The sequence below is a fragment of the Rhinopithecus bieti genome, unplaced genomic scaffold (assembly GCF_001698545.2).
Source record: "Rhinopithecus bieti isolate Rb0 unplaced genomic scaffold, ASM169854v2 scaffold_9581, whole genome shotgun sequence".
NCBI classification, from domain to species: domain Eukaryota; kingdom Metazoa; phylum Chordata; class Mammalia; order Primates; family Cercopithecidae; genus Rhinopithecus; species Rhinopithecus bieti.
Genome location: NW_016806413.1, coordinates 2,126,506 through 2,140,838, shown reverse-complemented (window position 1 = coordinate 2,140,838; position 14,333 = coordinate 2,126,506). Strand labels below are relative to the sequence as shown.

Genomic DNA, 14,333 nt, shown 5'->3' with positions numbered 1-14,333 from the left:
ATATATATATATTTTTTTTTTTTTGAGACGGAGTGTCTTTCTGTTGCCCAGCCTAGACTGCACTGGTGCAATCTCAGCTCACTGCAGCCTCCACCTTCCAGGTTCAAGCAATTCTCCTGCCTCAGCCTCCTGAGTAACTGGGATTATAGGTGCATACCACCACACCTGGCTAATTTCTGCACTTTTAGTAGAAATGGAGTTTCACCATGTTGGCCAGGCTGGTCTCGAACTCCCGACCTCAAGTGATCCGCCTGCCTTGGCCTCCCAAAGTGCTAGCACTACAGGCATTAGTCACTGCACCTGGCCTGTATTTTTATATAAATAAAATTTTAAAGAAGCCTTAAAAAACTGATAAATGCTTTTTCAAAAACTGAAACAATACAGGAAGCATCAGCTCCCCTGTGTGCAGCAGAAGGACAGGAAGAAAGCACTTGAACTGATCGGCTGCCACTCAACTGCCAGGCCTAGGACTCCCAACTCTGCCAGGGCCAGGTATATGATAAGCACTTGAATACTTACTGAACAAATTCTCATGATTAGACCATTTCTGCATTTTCTTCTTAACGAAGAGAGGCTCTGAAAGGTACAACTATGTGGCCACAGATGTTGAGGTTGTGGAATGAAGTCTAAAATCAAGGTCTTCTTGTTTCTCAGCCCAGCACTGCCCCTCAGCACTCACGTCCATCTTCCCTGCCTCCCATCTTACACACTTAGAAAAGATCCTCCAAAGCTTACTGAGAAGGGCTGGGCACAGTGGTTTATGCCTATAATCCCAGCATTTTGTGAGGCCAAGGCGGATGGATCACCAGAGGTCAGGAGTTCAAGGCCAGCCTGGCCAAAGGTAAAACCCCATCTCTACTAAAAATACAAACAAAATTAGCTGGGCATGGTGTGGTACACCTCACAAAAAAAAAAAAAAAAAGGCTTACTGAGAAGGAAGCTACATGGTGCCTGCAGAGCGCTCTTCTGAGTTTTAACATGTACTCTTCCCACTGAGAAGCCAAGAGCCCTAACCCTAAGTGCTGTTCCAACACCCGCCACTTTACAGGGCTACAGTTAGTCTCAAGTCAAATTAGATAATATGTGGAGATGGACTTTGTATACTGTAAGCCACTGTGTCCAAAGACTAGTTACTGGGCTTTTTTTTTTTTGAGATAGGGTCTTGCTGTGTCATCCAGGCTGGGGTGCAGTGGTGCAATGACGACTCACTGCAGCCTTGACCTATCTGGGTTCAAATGATCCTCCTACCTCAGTCCCCCAAGTAGCTGGGACTACAGTCACATGCCACCATTTCAGCTAATTTTTGTAGAAACAGGGTTTTGCCATGTTGCCCAGGCTGGTCACGAATTCCTGCACTCAAGCAATCTGCCTACCTTGGACTCTAAAGTGCTTAGATTACAGGTGTGAGCCACCATGCCTGGCCTAATTTTTAAATTATGTATAGAGACAGCGTGTGGGGGGGCGGTCTCCCTATGTTGTCTAGGCTGGCTTGAACTCCTGGCCTCAAGGAATTCTCCCACCTCAGCCTCCTAAAGTGCTGGTATGACATGTGTCAGCCACTGCACCCAGAAGTTAGTATTTTTTTTTTTTTTTTTTTGAGACGGAGTCTCGCTCTGTCACCCAGGCTGGAGTGCAGTGGCCAGATCTCAGCTCACTGCAAGCTCCGCCTCCTGGGTTCACGCCATTCTCCTGCCTCAGCCTCCCGAGTAGCTGGGACTACAGGCGCCGCCACCTCGCCTGGCTAGTTTTTTGTATTTTTAGTAGAGACGGCCGAGCGGTCTAAGGCGCTGCGTTCAGAAGTTAGTATTATTTATGGAGACTTGATGACCCTATCTAGAGCTGATACTCCTCTGGGAAGGTAGGAAAGGATACCTGCTAAAGGGTCCATAGCTCAGGGTCCTGTTCTCAGCTGTTCAGGTACCATGGGAAGAAGGGAAGGCTTCCCCGCACTCCTCTATACTGACAGTTCAGAGGGCCACACCCATCCCCAGACAAGCTGGCTCACCAGCAGGAAGAGTTCCCTGGGCACCACATACTTGCTCACACTCACCCTCCATGATGTCCCATCAAGGTCCCTCTGCAGCTCCTCTAGCAAGGCCACGGCCTCCTCGCCACTCTCAGGATTATGGAGCTGCACCCAAACCCGGAGCTCCCCAGGCAGGATGCTCAGGAACTGTTCCAGCACCAGCAGCTCTAGGATCTGTGCCTTGGAGAGAACATCAGGCCTCAGCCACCAGCGACAGAGTTCCCGGAGCCGGCTCAGAGTTTCTAGGGGCCCCGAAGACTCATGGTAGCGAAGCTGTCTGAAGAGCTGGCGGAACAGCTCCTGGCCAGGGCGGTTGAGCGTCTGTGGCCTGGCAGCCTGCACTGGAGTATAGCTTTCATCCTCTTCTTCCTTCTTTATTGTCTGAAGCCGCCCTCGCTCCCTCGAAGACTGGGCCTGGGCTGGATAGACAGCATGCCACCTGCCTGGAGGCATCACTCCTGTTCAGGGACTAACCAGAAGAGCGCGAGCTAAGTCCACCTTAGACGTGGGTCCTCAGAAGTATCTTCTCAGCACTGCAGTCAACAATGCCATTTGCTGGGACATCAGAAATCATCGGCAAGTGACTGAAACAACCAGCATTTCTGTACACGAGGAGATGAGAGAATAAAGTCCATTATACATGGTGCAGTTGGATTCTGCTGGTTGGGATCATCTTTGTATGTATAAGAAGAGTGTTTCCACAGATACATATGCCAGTATCAAGTAGACCAGAGCTAGGTTGTTCCCCACTGGAGTAAGCTAAGAAAATATCCCACAGTAAAACATATGCTGAACTTACACATTAAAACTTTGTAAAAAACACAAACAGATGATGAAAAAAGTCAGAGAAGATCTAAACAAATCAACAGACATACCATATGCATGTACAGGAAGATGTGACACAGTAAAGACGTAAATTCTCTCCAAATTGATCTACAGATCTAATGCAATTCCTACCAAAATCTCAACAAGATTTTTTGTAGATATAGACAAACTTATGTGGAAAGGCAATGGAATTAGAATAGCTAAAATTACGATAGGTCAGGTGTGGTGGCTAACACCTATAATGCTAGCACTTTGGGAGGCAGAGGTGAGCGGACAGCCTGAGCTCAGGAGTTCGAGACCAGCCTGGGCAACATGGCAAAACCCCATCTCTACTAAACATACAAAAAATTAGCCAGGCATAGTGGTGCATGCCTGGAATCCCAGCTACTAGGGAGGCTGAGGCAGAAGAATCACTTGAACCTGGGAGGCAGAGGTTGCAGTGAGCCAAGATCGTGCCACTGCACTCCAGCCTGGGCAACGGAGCAAGAGTCTGTCTCAAAACAAGCAAGAAAACAAACAAAACCAAAAAACAATTATGACAAAGAAGAATAAATTGGGAGGGATCAGTCTGAAAACAGTCTACCTGATTTCAAGACTTAGAGCTACATTAATCAATTCTATGTAGTATTGGTGGAGGAAGAGACACTTAGGTCAATGGAATAAAATAGAAAAACCAGAAACAGAACCACAAAAGAATGCCCAACTGATTTTTTAAATATCAAGTGTGATTTTGCTATTATATTTTAAAATATCTCAAATGAGCAATTCAAAAACCAACAAAAAAAATCCTGAGATTCCCCTAGTTGATTTTACGACCCAACAATGAGTTACAAATTATAATTTGAAAACTACTAATCCAGCTTCCCATTCAACTCTTGTATTTATTTTTATAATTCATCATAAAATGTGGTGTCCAAGGGTTCAAGCCACTTTCAGGAGGTAGCACTTTGTGAGGCCGAAATGGGTGGACTGCTTGAGGTCAGGAATTTGAGACCAGCCTGGCCAACATGGCGAAACTCCAGGTCTACAAAAAATACAAAAAATTAGCTGGCCATGGTGGCATGTGCCTGTAATCCCAGCCATTTGGGAGGCTGAGGCACGAGAATTGCTTGAGCCTGGGAGGCAGAGGTTTGCAGTGAGCCAAGATCGTGGCACTCCACTCTGCACTCCAGCCTGGGCAACAGAGCGAGACTCCATCTCAAAAAAGAGACTATCTGGAGTATATTTTGGGCTCTGAAGGAATGTTTGTTTCTTCATACCTGGGGAAGGAGCTTGTACTACGAATCACATCACTATGTAGAGGAGTCCACACCTGCGATACACAAAACTGATTCTTTTTTTTCCTTTTTTTTAAAGACAGGGTCTCTTTCTGCTGCCCAGGCTGGAGTGCAGTGGTGTGAGCATGGCTCACTGCAGCCTCAAACTCCTGGGCTCAAGCAATCCTCTTGCTTCAGCCTCCATAGTAGCTGAGACTACAGGCATGTGACACCACAGCTAATTTAAAAATTATTTTTAGAGATGGGGCCTATGTTACCTCAAACTCCTGGCCTCAAGTGATCGATCCTCCCACATCAGCCTCCTAAGTAGCTGGGATTACAGGCATGAGCCACTAAGCTTGACCTTCAATCAATTTTTGATAAAGATGTAAAAGCAGTTCAAAAGAGAAAGCGTAGTCTTCTCACCAAATGCTGGAGCAATTGGACATCCACAAGCAAAATAAGGAAAACTGACCAAAACCTTGCCTCTTGTACACTTGAATTCAAATGGATCAGACTTGGCCAGGTGTGGTGGCTTACACCTGTAATCCTAGCACCTTGGGAGGCCTAGGCGGGTGGATCACGAAGTCAGAAGTTTGGGACCAGCCTGACCAACATGGTGAAACGCCGTCTCTACTAAAAATACAAAAAATACAAAAAAAATTAGCTGGGCGTGATGGCATGCACCTGTAATTCCAGGTACTCAGGAGGCTGAGGCAGGAGAATCGCTTGAACCTGGGTGTTGGAGGTTGCAGTGAGCCAAGATCGTACCACTGCACTCCAGCCTGGGCGACAGAGTGAGACTTCTAAAAAAAAAAAAAGGATCAGATTTCAAGTTAAGCCATAAAACTACACAACTTTTAGAAAACAACCAAGGAGGCTAGGCGCAGTGGCTCATGCCTGTAATCCCACCATTTTGGGAGGCCAAGGCAGACGGATCACGAGGTCAAGAGATCAAGACCATCCTGGCCAACATGATGAAACCCCATCTCCACTAAAAATACAAAAATTAGCTGGGCATGGTGGCACGTGCCTGTAGTCCCTGCTACTCAGGAGGCTGAGGCAAAAGAATCACTTGAATCCAGGAGGCAGAGGTTGTAGTGAGCCAAGATCATGCCATTGCACTCCAGCCTGGCAAAAGAGCGAGACTCCATCTCAAAAAAAAGAACCCAGGAGAAAATCTTTAGGATCTAGGATGAGGCAAATAGTTCTTAGGCTTGATACCTGTGATATTATGATACATATACACATTGGTTTTTATCCATGGTTCATGGCTCCTAACTCCCATAGCCCTTATTTCCTAAATGATTAAAACAATAAGCATATCTTTTGTTGAATTATTTGGCCTTTGTCCTTGGTTCCTGAAGCAGCTTTGGAACTTCAGAATGATAAAGGTAAGACAGCCTTTTGTTATAATATTGGTGCGTTTTAGGCCTCAGAAGTAGGGCTCAAAAAATAGAACATCTCTCTCTGACCTTCTCTTGCCCTCCTTTCACCTGCTCCTTTTCTCCCCAAGGCGGGCCACAGAAACTAAAAATACACAGTCATCTTCCCCCTTTTTCGTCTTTCTGCTGGCCGTAAATTCTCTGACCTATCATATCTGATTGTAGGTCATAAGACATCCATTTCGGGAGTCCTGCCTCATACTCAGTAAGTCAAAATGCTGCATAGAGAGGCCAAGAAGAATTTGAACTAACAGCCTGAGTGTTCCCACTTAGTCTATTAATATGAGATCCAACTCTTTTTGTCCAGTCATGTTTTACATGGTTGTCCATGCTTCAATCATGCTTATCCAATGAAGTTTCCATAAAAGGTCCAAGAGGATGGGGTACAGAGAGCTATGGACAACTGCACTTGTAGAGGCTTGCAGGAAGGCGAACAAGAACTCATCCATGTGCCAGGATAGTGGCATAACCCAACTCCACAGCAACAAAAGCTCCTGCACCCAGAATACTGCCAGACCTCCCCCTATGTATCTCTTCATCTAGTTGTTTATTGTATCCTTTAAAATATCCTTTATAATAAATTGATAAATGTGTTTCCCTGAGTTTTGTGAGCTGCTCTGTCAAATAAATTGAGCAACTCAATCAGAAAACTAATCAACACAACAACAACAAAATAAAACACCCAGAAATAAAGCTAATAACACATGTACAGGATCTTAAAAGAGAAACAAAAGACATAATAGACCTGAATACATCTTAAGTATGGAAAGACAACTCTTTTCACAATGCCAATTCTTCCTAAGGTAATGTGTGGTTAATAAAATCTCAACCAAATTCCACTATCTCTTCTTAGGGCTTGATAAGCATATTCTAAAATTCAAGCAAATGAGTAAAAGGGCAAGAATAGCCACAATAACTTTGTAGAGGTGAAAATATTTGTTCTATCTCACATTAAAGCTTACTACAAATCTACATTAATGAAAACACTATTACTGAAGGAATATGCAAATAGTAGATAAAAGAAACAGTATATACAGAATCCTGACATGGGCTTAAGCATACATATACATTTGGTCTATGATAGAGGCAGCATTACACACCAAAAAAATGAATTCTAGTTAAAGATTTATACTCAAAAGGCACATTCTTCATGCCCCAGGAATTTTCCTTCTAAGAATCTCCCCTGAGAGCCAGGCATGGTGGCTCACACCTGTAATCCTAGCACTTTAGGAGGCCAATATGGGAGGATCACTTGAGCCCAGGAATTCAAGACCAGCTTGGGCAACACAGCAAGACTCCGTTTCTATTAAAAAACGAAATAAAACAAGAATCTACCCTGGAAAAATAGATGCACAGTATACAGACATTTACATAAGTGTACACTACAGCACTCTATAACATAATATTGAAAACAACCTATTTGCCCAATAGGCCTAAAGAAAAGTGAGCCAGGCGTGGTGGCTCACGCCTGTAATCCCAGCACTTTGGGAGGCCAAGGCGGGAGGATCACAAGGTCAGAAGATCAAGACCATCCTGGCTAACGTGGTGAAACCCCGTCTCTACTAAAAATACAAAAAATTAGCCGTGTGTAGTGGCGGGCGCCTGTAGTCCCAGCTACTTGGGAGGCTGAGGCAGGAGAATAGCGTGAACCTGGGAGGCGGAGCTTGCAGTCAGCCAAGATTGTGCCACTGCATTCCAGCCTGGTCAACAGAGCAAGACTCCGTCTCAAATAAATAAATAAATAAATAAATAAAAATTAAAAAAAGAAAAAATAAAAGTGAAACTGCCTTTGCAGAATTGTGACTGACACAGTGAGAGAGATCTAACTTAACTGATTCCATCTTGCTTCTAACTTCCAAGCTGTCTTTGTTCATTCCTGGGCACAGGCTGAACTAACTTTGGGAGAAACTTATAGTTTAAACAAAGACAGTAACAGCCCTTTCCCAAAGCAGACCTCCTTCTTGCCTGGGGACTAGATTGCCTTTATAGAACTAACATTAGCCACAAGATTAGAAATGATGGTTTAGGAGTCATGCAGCTGGAAGCTACAAGATTCTGACCCTCCCTAACTGCTCCTAAGATCAGTGCCTGAGATACTGTGCAGACCCTGCACTTGATGGATTAGCTGGCACAATCCAGATCAATAAACTGGCTCATCTGATCTTGTGGCCCCCACCCAGGAACTGACTCAGCACAAGAAGATAGCTACAACTCCCTGTGATTTCGTCTCTGACCAATCAGCACTCCTGGCTCACTGGCTTCCCCCCATCTACCAAGCTATCCTTAAAAACTCTGCTCCCTGAATGTTTGGGGAGACTGATTTGAGTAATAATAAAACTCTGGTCTCCCGCATAGCCAGCTCTGTGTGAATTACTTTCTCTATTGCAATTCCCCTGTCTTGATGAATCAGCTCTGTCTAGGCAGCAGGCAAAGTTTACTCCTTGGGCAGTTACAAATTTGGGGGCTTGTCCAGGACTGCCCTTGTGGCTACCTGTCCCTGGTTCAGTGGCCCCCCTCCAGCAATGGATCCAGAAGGCAGCCCAAGCAGCCACCTAGTTCTTTTGGAACCGGGGGCTGATTCTGGTACTCTCTCTACTGGTGGGGCACTGCTGACCCAATGTGCACAGATTTAATAGCAATGGAGAAACAGTCCTGGGGGGACATCCCTTAACTGCAGCCCTATCACAGGGTGTCTGTCTGTAGCCCCATTGCAGGGTGTCTGCATTGGTGAATATCCTAGGCGCTGCCAATGCCTTCTTCCTTCTCCCAGCAGCTTCTGTAGCCCTATGGTGTGGTGTCTGTAGCCCCATTATGGGGTGTCTGTTTGTAGCTCCACCATGGGGTGTCTGTGTCTGTAGCACCATTGTGGGATGTCTGTTCGGCTCCTGAGGGACTCTTTCTAACTAGTAGGAAGAGTCCTGGTTTGGAAGACTTCTAACTCAATGAGGAAGATTTAGAGGTTTCTCAGACCGAGAACAGGAGGATAGTTTAGTTAGGGATCTGATTTGGAAGGCCTTCTGTCTGTCTCACCTTTGCATGTGTTTGTTTATGTGGAAGGGATCTCAGAGGCGTTCTTGATAGAAGTCCAGCAGGCCTAATTCAAAGAACCCTCCTTATTTGTCTGGTCACATTCGATGAGCTCTAAAGAAGGCTCAACGCTCAACAGGTCTGTCTCTTGGGATGACTATCTGCTCTTCCCCTTGCCCAGAGACCCCATTGTGAATTACCATTCACAGGATGTCCCTTCCCACCTGGAATGGATCAAAGACAACAGGGACCAACGGGAAGAAGTTTGAGCTCTGTCAGGTTGACTTTGGGTGCTGAACAAGGTGACTGTTTGTTTTGTTATGTGTGTTTTGCTAGGACAGAAAATGTTAATTCGGTTCCCCATGCAGCCTGTTGGGCAAATTAAGAATCTTGCCTATGGTTCCATAAAACAGGAAAGAGTGATTTTCTTTTGTAAAGTGGCTTGAACCCCACAGCTATGGCACAGTGAGGAGGGTCATCAGAAGCTGCTCTATTCTTCTGGAAGCTGCAGAGAAAAGGAGCCCAGAAACCTGGTATGCTAGCAAAAAAGGGTAAGAAAGGCTTACCAGGCAAGTTTTTGGTCTCTCTCTTTCTTGTCTAGGTAAACGTCACTATTGGTTTCTCTGCAAGGGTTTAATAGAAACTAGTCTTAGGCGGCAGCAAATCTGGTGTACTTTGTGCTAAGAATTTGTCTTTCTGTGTTCTGTAATGGAGAAAAGAGTATCACAGGATAGAATGTGGGTTTAGGACCCCTGTATGCCTGCTGTTCAAGCCAGCCTAGCAGGTTGGACAGTTACTTTTTACTATAGGTCTCTGAAACCAATATTGTATGAAATTTGTCTTGTTTTCTGTCCTTAAGAGCTTAACCTTGTGACCACGTACTTGGTTTCCGCCATCCAGAGGACAGGAATTTTGAGGTTCATGTCATAGCCCTAAAAATTATCTTGAGTAGTTAAAAAACTTTGCAAGCTTCCCTTCTGGGAAGAACCATAGAAACTGCTCATTGCTGTAACTCAGTAGGTAAGGCTTTGCTTTTATGACAATGGCAGCCTGGGTTCTATTCTTGGCTTCTGGAATGATTCCTTTCTGGTTTTTTATTTATGTAACTTTTCCATTCATTGAGGTTCCCCGCCCGCCCATGAATAGTTTCTGATTTCCTATCTTGAATTTTCCTTTCTCTAAACTACCCTGGGGGAGATTCTAAATCTTGAAGAAAAAAAAGGAAAGAAAGAAAGAAAAGAAACTGCTTACTAACTCTTTGAGACACCCGTGTGTCCATGGCTAAGTTATAACCTTAGTGAAATCTGATTAATTTCATGTGGGAAGTTACCTGCAGTAAGATTCAAAAGCCAAAAATACTGGCCGCTTGGTATGGCTAAAGTTGGGTAATAAAAATATTTCAAGCATTTTTTTTAAGAGTGCTATGGTTAAAAGCTTAATTAAAAGTGGATAAACAAGCTATAGGTATATTTAAAAGGTCTTTTCTTTTCTTCTTGGAACTTGTTTTCTGGAAAAGGTTTTTTCTTCTCAGTCGACTGAATTATCTTTCTTCCGTGTGTGTGTGTGTGTGTGTGTGTGTGTGAGAGAGACGGAGTCCCACTCTGTCGCCCAGGCTGGGGTACAATGGCACGGTCTCAGCTCACCGCAACCTTTGCCTCCCAGGTTCAAGCAATTCTTCTGCCTCAGTCTCCCAAGTAGCTGGAATTACAGGCGCCTGCCACCACACCCAGCTAATTTTTGTATTTTTAGTACAGATGGGGGTTTCACCATTGGCTAGGCTGGTCTTGAACTCCTGACCTCAGGTGATCTGCCTGACTCAGCCTCTCAATGTGCTGGGATTACAGGTGTGAGCCACTGAGCCCAGCCTGTCTTGCCACTCTTAATGCACAGATGACAGGTCCTAAGATAACTTCTGGTAGCCTGGGACTCATTGGGAAAAAGAGACGAGGCACCACAAACCCTGTTTTGGGGGAAACAAACAAGCCACCTCTGTTTTCCTCATGAAACCACAGGAATTAAAAGCTGATAGATTCCGTTCAAAATCAAAGGCTCTGTTCTGTTTTGCATTGTGTTATCTGACGTTTTTGAGTATTGGGGTATCAGAAATTACTTCCCATTATGAGAGAGCTTTGGTGAGTAATAACTACGTATACTTTAAGGGATGGCTAAGAGTAACTACGGAGGGATACTTGATTCTGCACACTTGGATCAGAGAAGCATGCTCTTGGCCACCTGGAAGATAAGGAAACATGCCCACCCCTCACTGGGAGATGAGACTCCCATGAGAGATGGGCTGATTACGAAACGGGATAATTCGGTTTGGGTTGCCTTGCAATGAAATACAGGGTAGAAGCACTGCACTGTCGACTGGTTACGGTAGCTCATGCCTATAATCCTAGCATTTTGGGAGGCTGAGGTGGGCGGATCACTTGAGGTCAGGAGTTCAAGACCAGCCTGGCCAATATGGTGAAACCTTGTCTCTACTAAAATGCAGAAATTAGCCAGGCACGGTGGTGCGTGCCTGTAGTCCCAGCTACTCGGGAGGCTTAGGCAGGAGAATCGCTTGAACCTGGGAAGCGGAGGTTGCAGTGAGCTGACATCATACCATTGCACTGCAGCTTGGACGTTGCAGTGAGACTCCATCTCAAAAAAAAAAAAAAAAAAAAAAAAAAAGCAGCAGCATTGCACCGTCTTCTCTAGCATTTCCCTCCTTTTGGGGATCCAGGATCTAGTATAAAAAGGCACTCTTAATTTTGGGGATCTGTCTTTGCCTTCAGCTGCTTACTTGCTGCTTATGTGGCCCTAGAAACACATGCTTTCCTGGCCCTGTTCCTCCAAGGGCTCAACTCTGAAGCCAGTAATCCAACCAAGAAACTGGCAAATGAAAAATCTTACAAGGGCTGAATCTTCTGTCTATTTCTATATGTTGTATGTTTATATACAAAAGAGCTCTGATTGGCTTAGGAAAGTAAGCGCCTAAATCAAATATTTTGTCAGAAAAATAGAAACTTTTAATGCCTTTTTGTTCACGTGACTTTAGTATTCTTTTGGAAATAAAGACAGTTTTAAAGATTGATAAAATAAAATGTCTTGAAAATGGAGACATTCGGTCTAAATTAAGATATCAGATTTGCCAAATGCTTTAAGGTCAAATTGTTTCTTTGACTTCTGAGAATTGTTCAATTTACCTATTTTGGAGCATTAGATTATAGACAAGGCCTTGGGACATATGGAGAGCCATGCCCACTAGCTATGCTAAAAAGAGTCAGATCTTATCGTCATTTCTGTCTGATATCCTAGGCTTCACCCCAAATACATAATTAAAATCGCTTGCTTGGCTGGGCACAGTGGCTCATGCCTGTAATCCCAGTACTTCGGGAGGCCGAGGTGGGCAGATCACGAGGTCAGGAGTTCAAGACCGGCCTGGCCAGCATGGTAAAACTCCGTCTCTACTAAAAAAAAAACAAAAAATGAGCTGGGCATGGTGGCATGCGCTTATAGTCCTAGCTACTCGGGCAGCTGAGACAGCAGAATTGCTTGAACCTGGCAAGTGGAGATTGCAGTGACCCAAGATTGCACCACTGCATTCTAGCCTGGGCAACAGAACGAGACTCCGTCTCAAAAAAAAAAAAAAATCGCTTATCAGGTTTTCCACTAAAAATAAAATTTGCTAAGAGTTAACATTGTAACATTTAATTGAGACCACTGGAGAAATAGTTCTACATACAAGGTGTGTAGGAAATGTGTTTTTCGTAAAAGATTATAAGAAGCCAGGGGAATATGGCTTTTGTTAAAGGGAATGTAATTTTGTCTATTTCAGAGGGTTTTAAGGATTATCTTCACCTAAAAGAGGAATGGAACAAAACTGAAGGTTTAAGCGAAGTGAAAAGGGTTTGTGAAGGGTTGATCTTGTAAAAATTCTGTGGGTGTAAACAAGTTGGCTAAGATTTAAAAGAAATTATTTAGCTTTTTTTCCGTAGGTTAAAAAATTAAAATCATACTGATGTGGGGCCAAAATCCGGGCCCATGTGTCTGAATAACAGGGTTTTCTTAGAAAATTGATCTGCTCTTTGATGGAAAATTGTAAAGGGGTCTAAAAAGTTTATGAAAATCTTACCTTACAGTCAAACGAATTAAAACTGGATAGAGATACAAACTTTTATTTAAAAAACTAGCTTTAGGCTGCACACCGTGGCTCACGCCTGTAATCCCAGCACTTTGGGAGGCCAAGGAGGGAGGATTACCTGAGGTTGGTAGTTCAAGGCCAGCCTGGCCAACATGGTGAAACCCCCTCTCTACTAAAAATACAAGAAATTAGCTGGGTGCAGTGGCGTGGCCCTGTAATCCCAGCTACTCTGGAGGCTGAGGAAGGCAAATCGCTTGAACCTGGGAGGCGGAGGTTGCAGTGAGTCGAGATCACACGACGGCACTCCAGCCTGGGCTACAGAGCAAGACTTTGTTTCAAAAACAAACAAACAAACAAACAAACTAGCTTTAACATTAAAGATGCATTAACGCAAACATGAAATTTGGTTTTCTCTTTTGAAGATGATTTTTAAGTAATGTTAAAAGATAATAAAAGGGTTTTGTTTTCTCCTTTGGGTAAATGGCAGGGGAAAAAAGGAGAGAAGAGAGATTCTGTTGGCCTCATGCTATCTTCGTTGGGTCTTCTTCAGAAAGCTAAGTCTCCTCTATCAGAGAAAAGGTTTTTCTTTTTAAATTTTTTTTTTGTAATTTTGGCCAAATGAATGATTTATGGTGACCTGGGATTCTATTTTGTGATATCCAGTGTTTTAAACCTTTGCTACTTGACAAACTTTCCAAAATCAAATGATAAATTATGTCTCTTTCCAACCTAGAATTTTAGATATTAGATCCTCTAAAGTCCAAAAATGGCATTTGGCTTCTTTGGTACAAAAATCATACAGGAAGCATTGTCAAATATAAAATGGTGTTTGGCTTTCTTTGGTCTAGATTTGTGCAAGTGTGTTATTAGTATATGTTCTGAAATTATGTAAAACCCCTATAATTCTAATATGACTTAGTATATGTTATCAGTAATAATTATAATTATGTTAACACACTGTATGCCATGGAGGTGGCAAATTTCCTTGTCAATCGTGTCTTTAACTGTGGCTGCCCTAAAATGTTTTTGTCATCCGTAGACAATTGTCTCATTTTGGTCCTCTTTAAAAGATGGTTTTATAATCTGGTATAAAATTTAACAGGTGCTCTTAAATGCAGGATTCTAATTAATTAACTCTGGAGATTGTAATACTAGAATAAACACTTTCAAATAGAAGAATGAATGGTGTTTGGTTTACTTTGGACTGTATTTGTTTAAATATGTTATCAGTATGTGTTCCAAAATTATGGGAAACTTCTATAATGCTGACATAATTTAGTGTACATTATTATAATTGTTATGTAAAATTGTTGTACGCCACAGAAGTAACCAAAATTCCTAGTCAATTGTAGCTTTCATAGTGGCTATAGATTTTTGTCATCCACAGATATTTTGTCTTGTTTGGTCCTTTTCAAAAGGCAGTTTATAATCAGATGTAGGACTCTAAGTGCCAATCTCAGATAACTTTAAAAATTGTGCTATTGGAATAGAGAATAAAACAAGCTCCTAGGACTCTCACGGAAAGCTAATATGTTAAACACTGCTAAACCTTTTGTTTTCAGAGTTAAGATAACTTATTTCTTTAGAGCATTTTTGCAACTTTTTTTTTTTTTTTTTTTTTTTTTTTT

The 14,333-nt window shown here is 43.2% G+C and overlaps 1 protein-coding gene across 1 annotated transcript in view; it reads right to left on the bottom strand.

The window, feature by feature from the left end:
• The window catches only part of ZNF445 (zinc finger protein 445), a 28,360-nt gene that overhangs the window by 9,500 nt on the left and 4,527 nt on the right, over positions 1-14,333 (bottom strand). The window contains 1 exon segment of the mRNA XM_017876317.1: positions 2,051-2,628. Coding sequence (XP_017731806.1) covers positions 2,051-2,479 — 429 coding nt within the window. The 5' untranslated portion in view covers positions 2,480-2,628.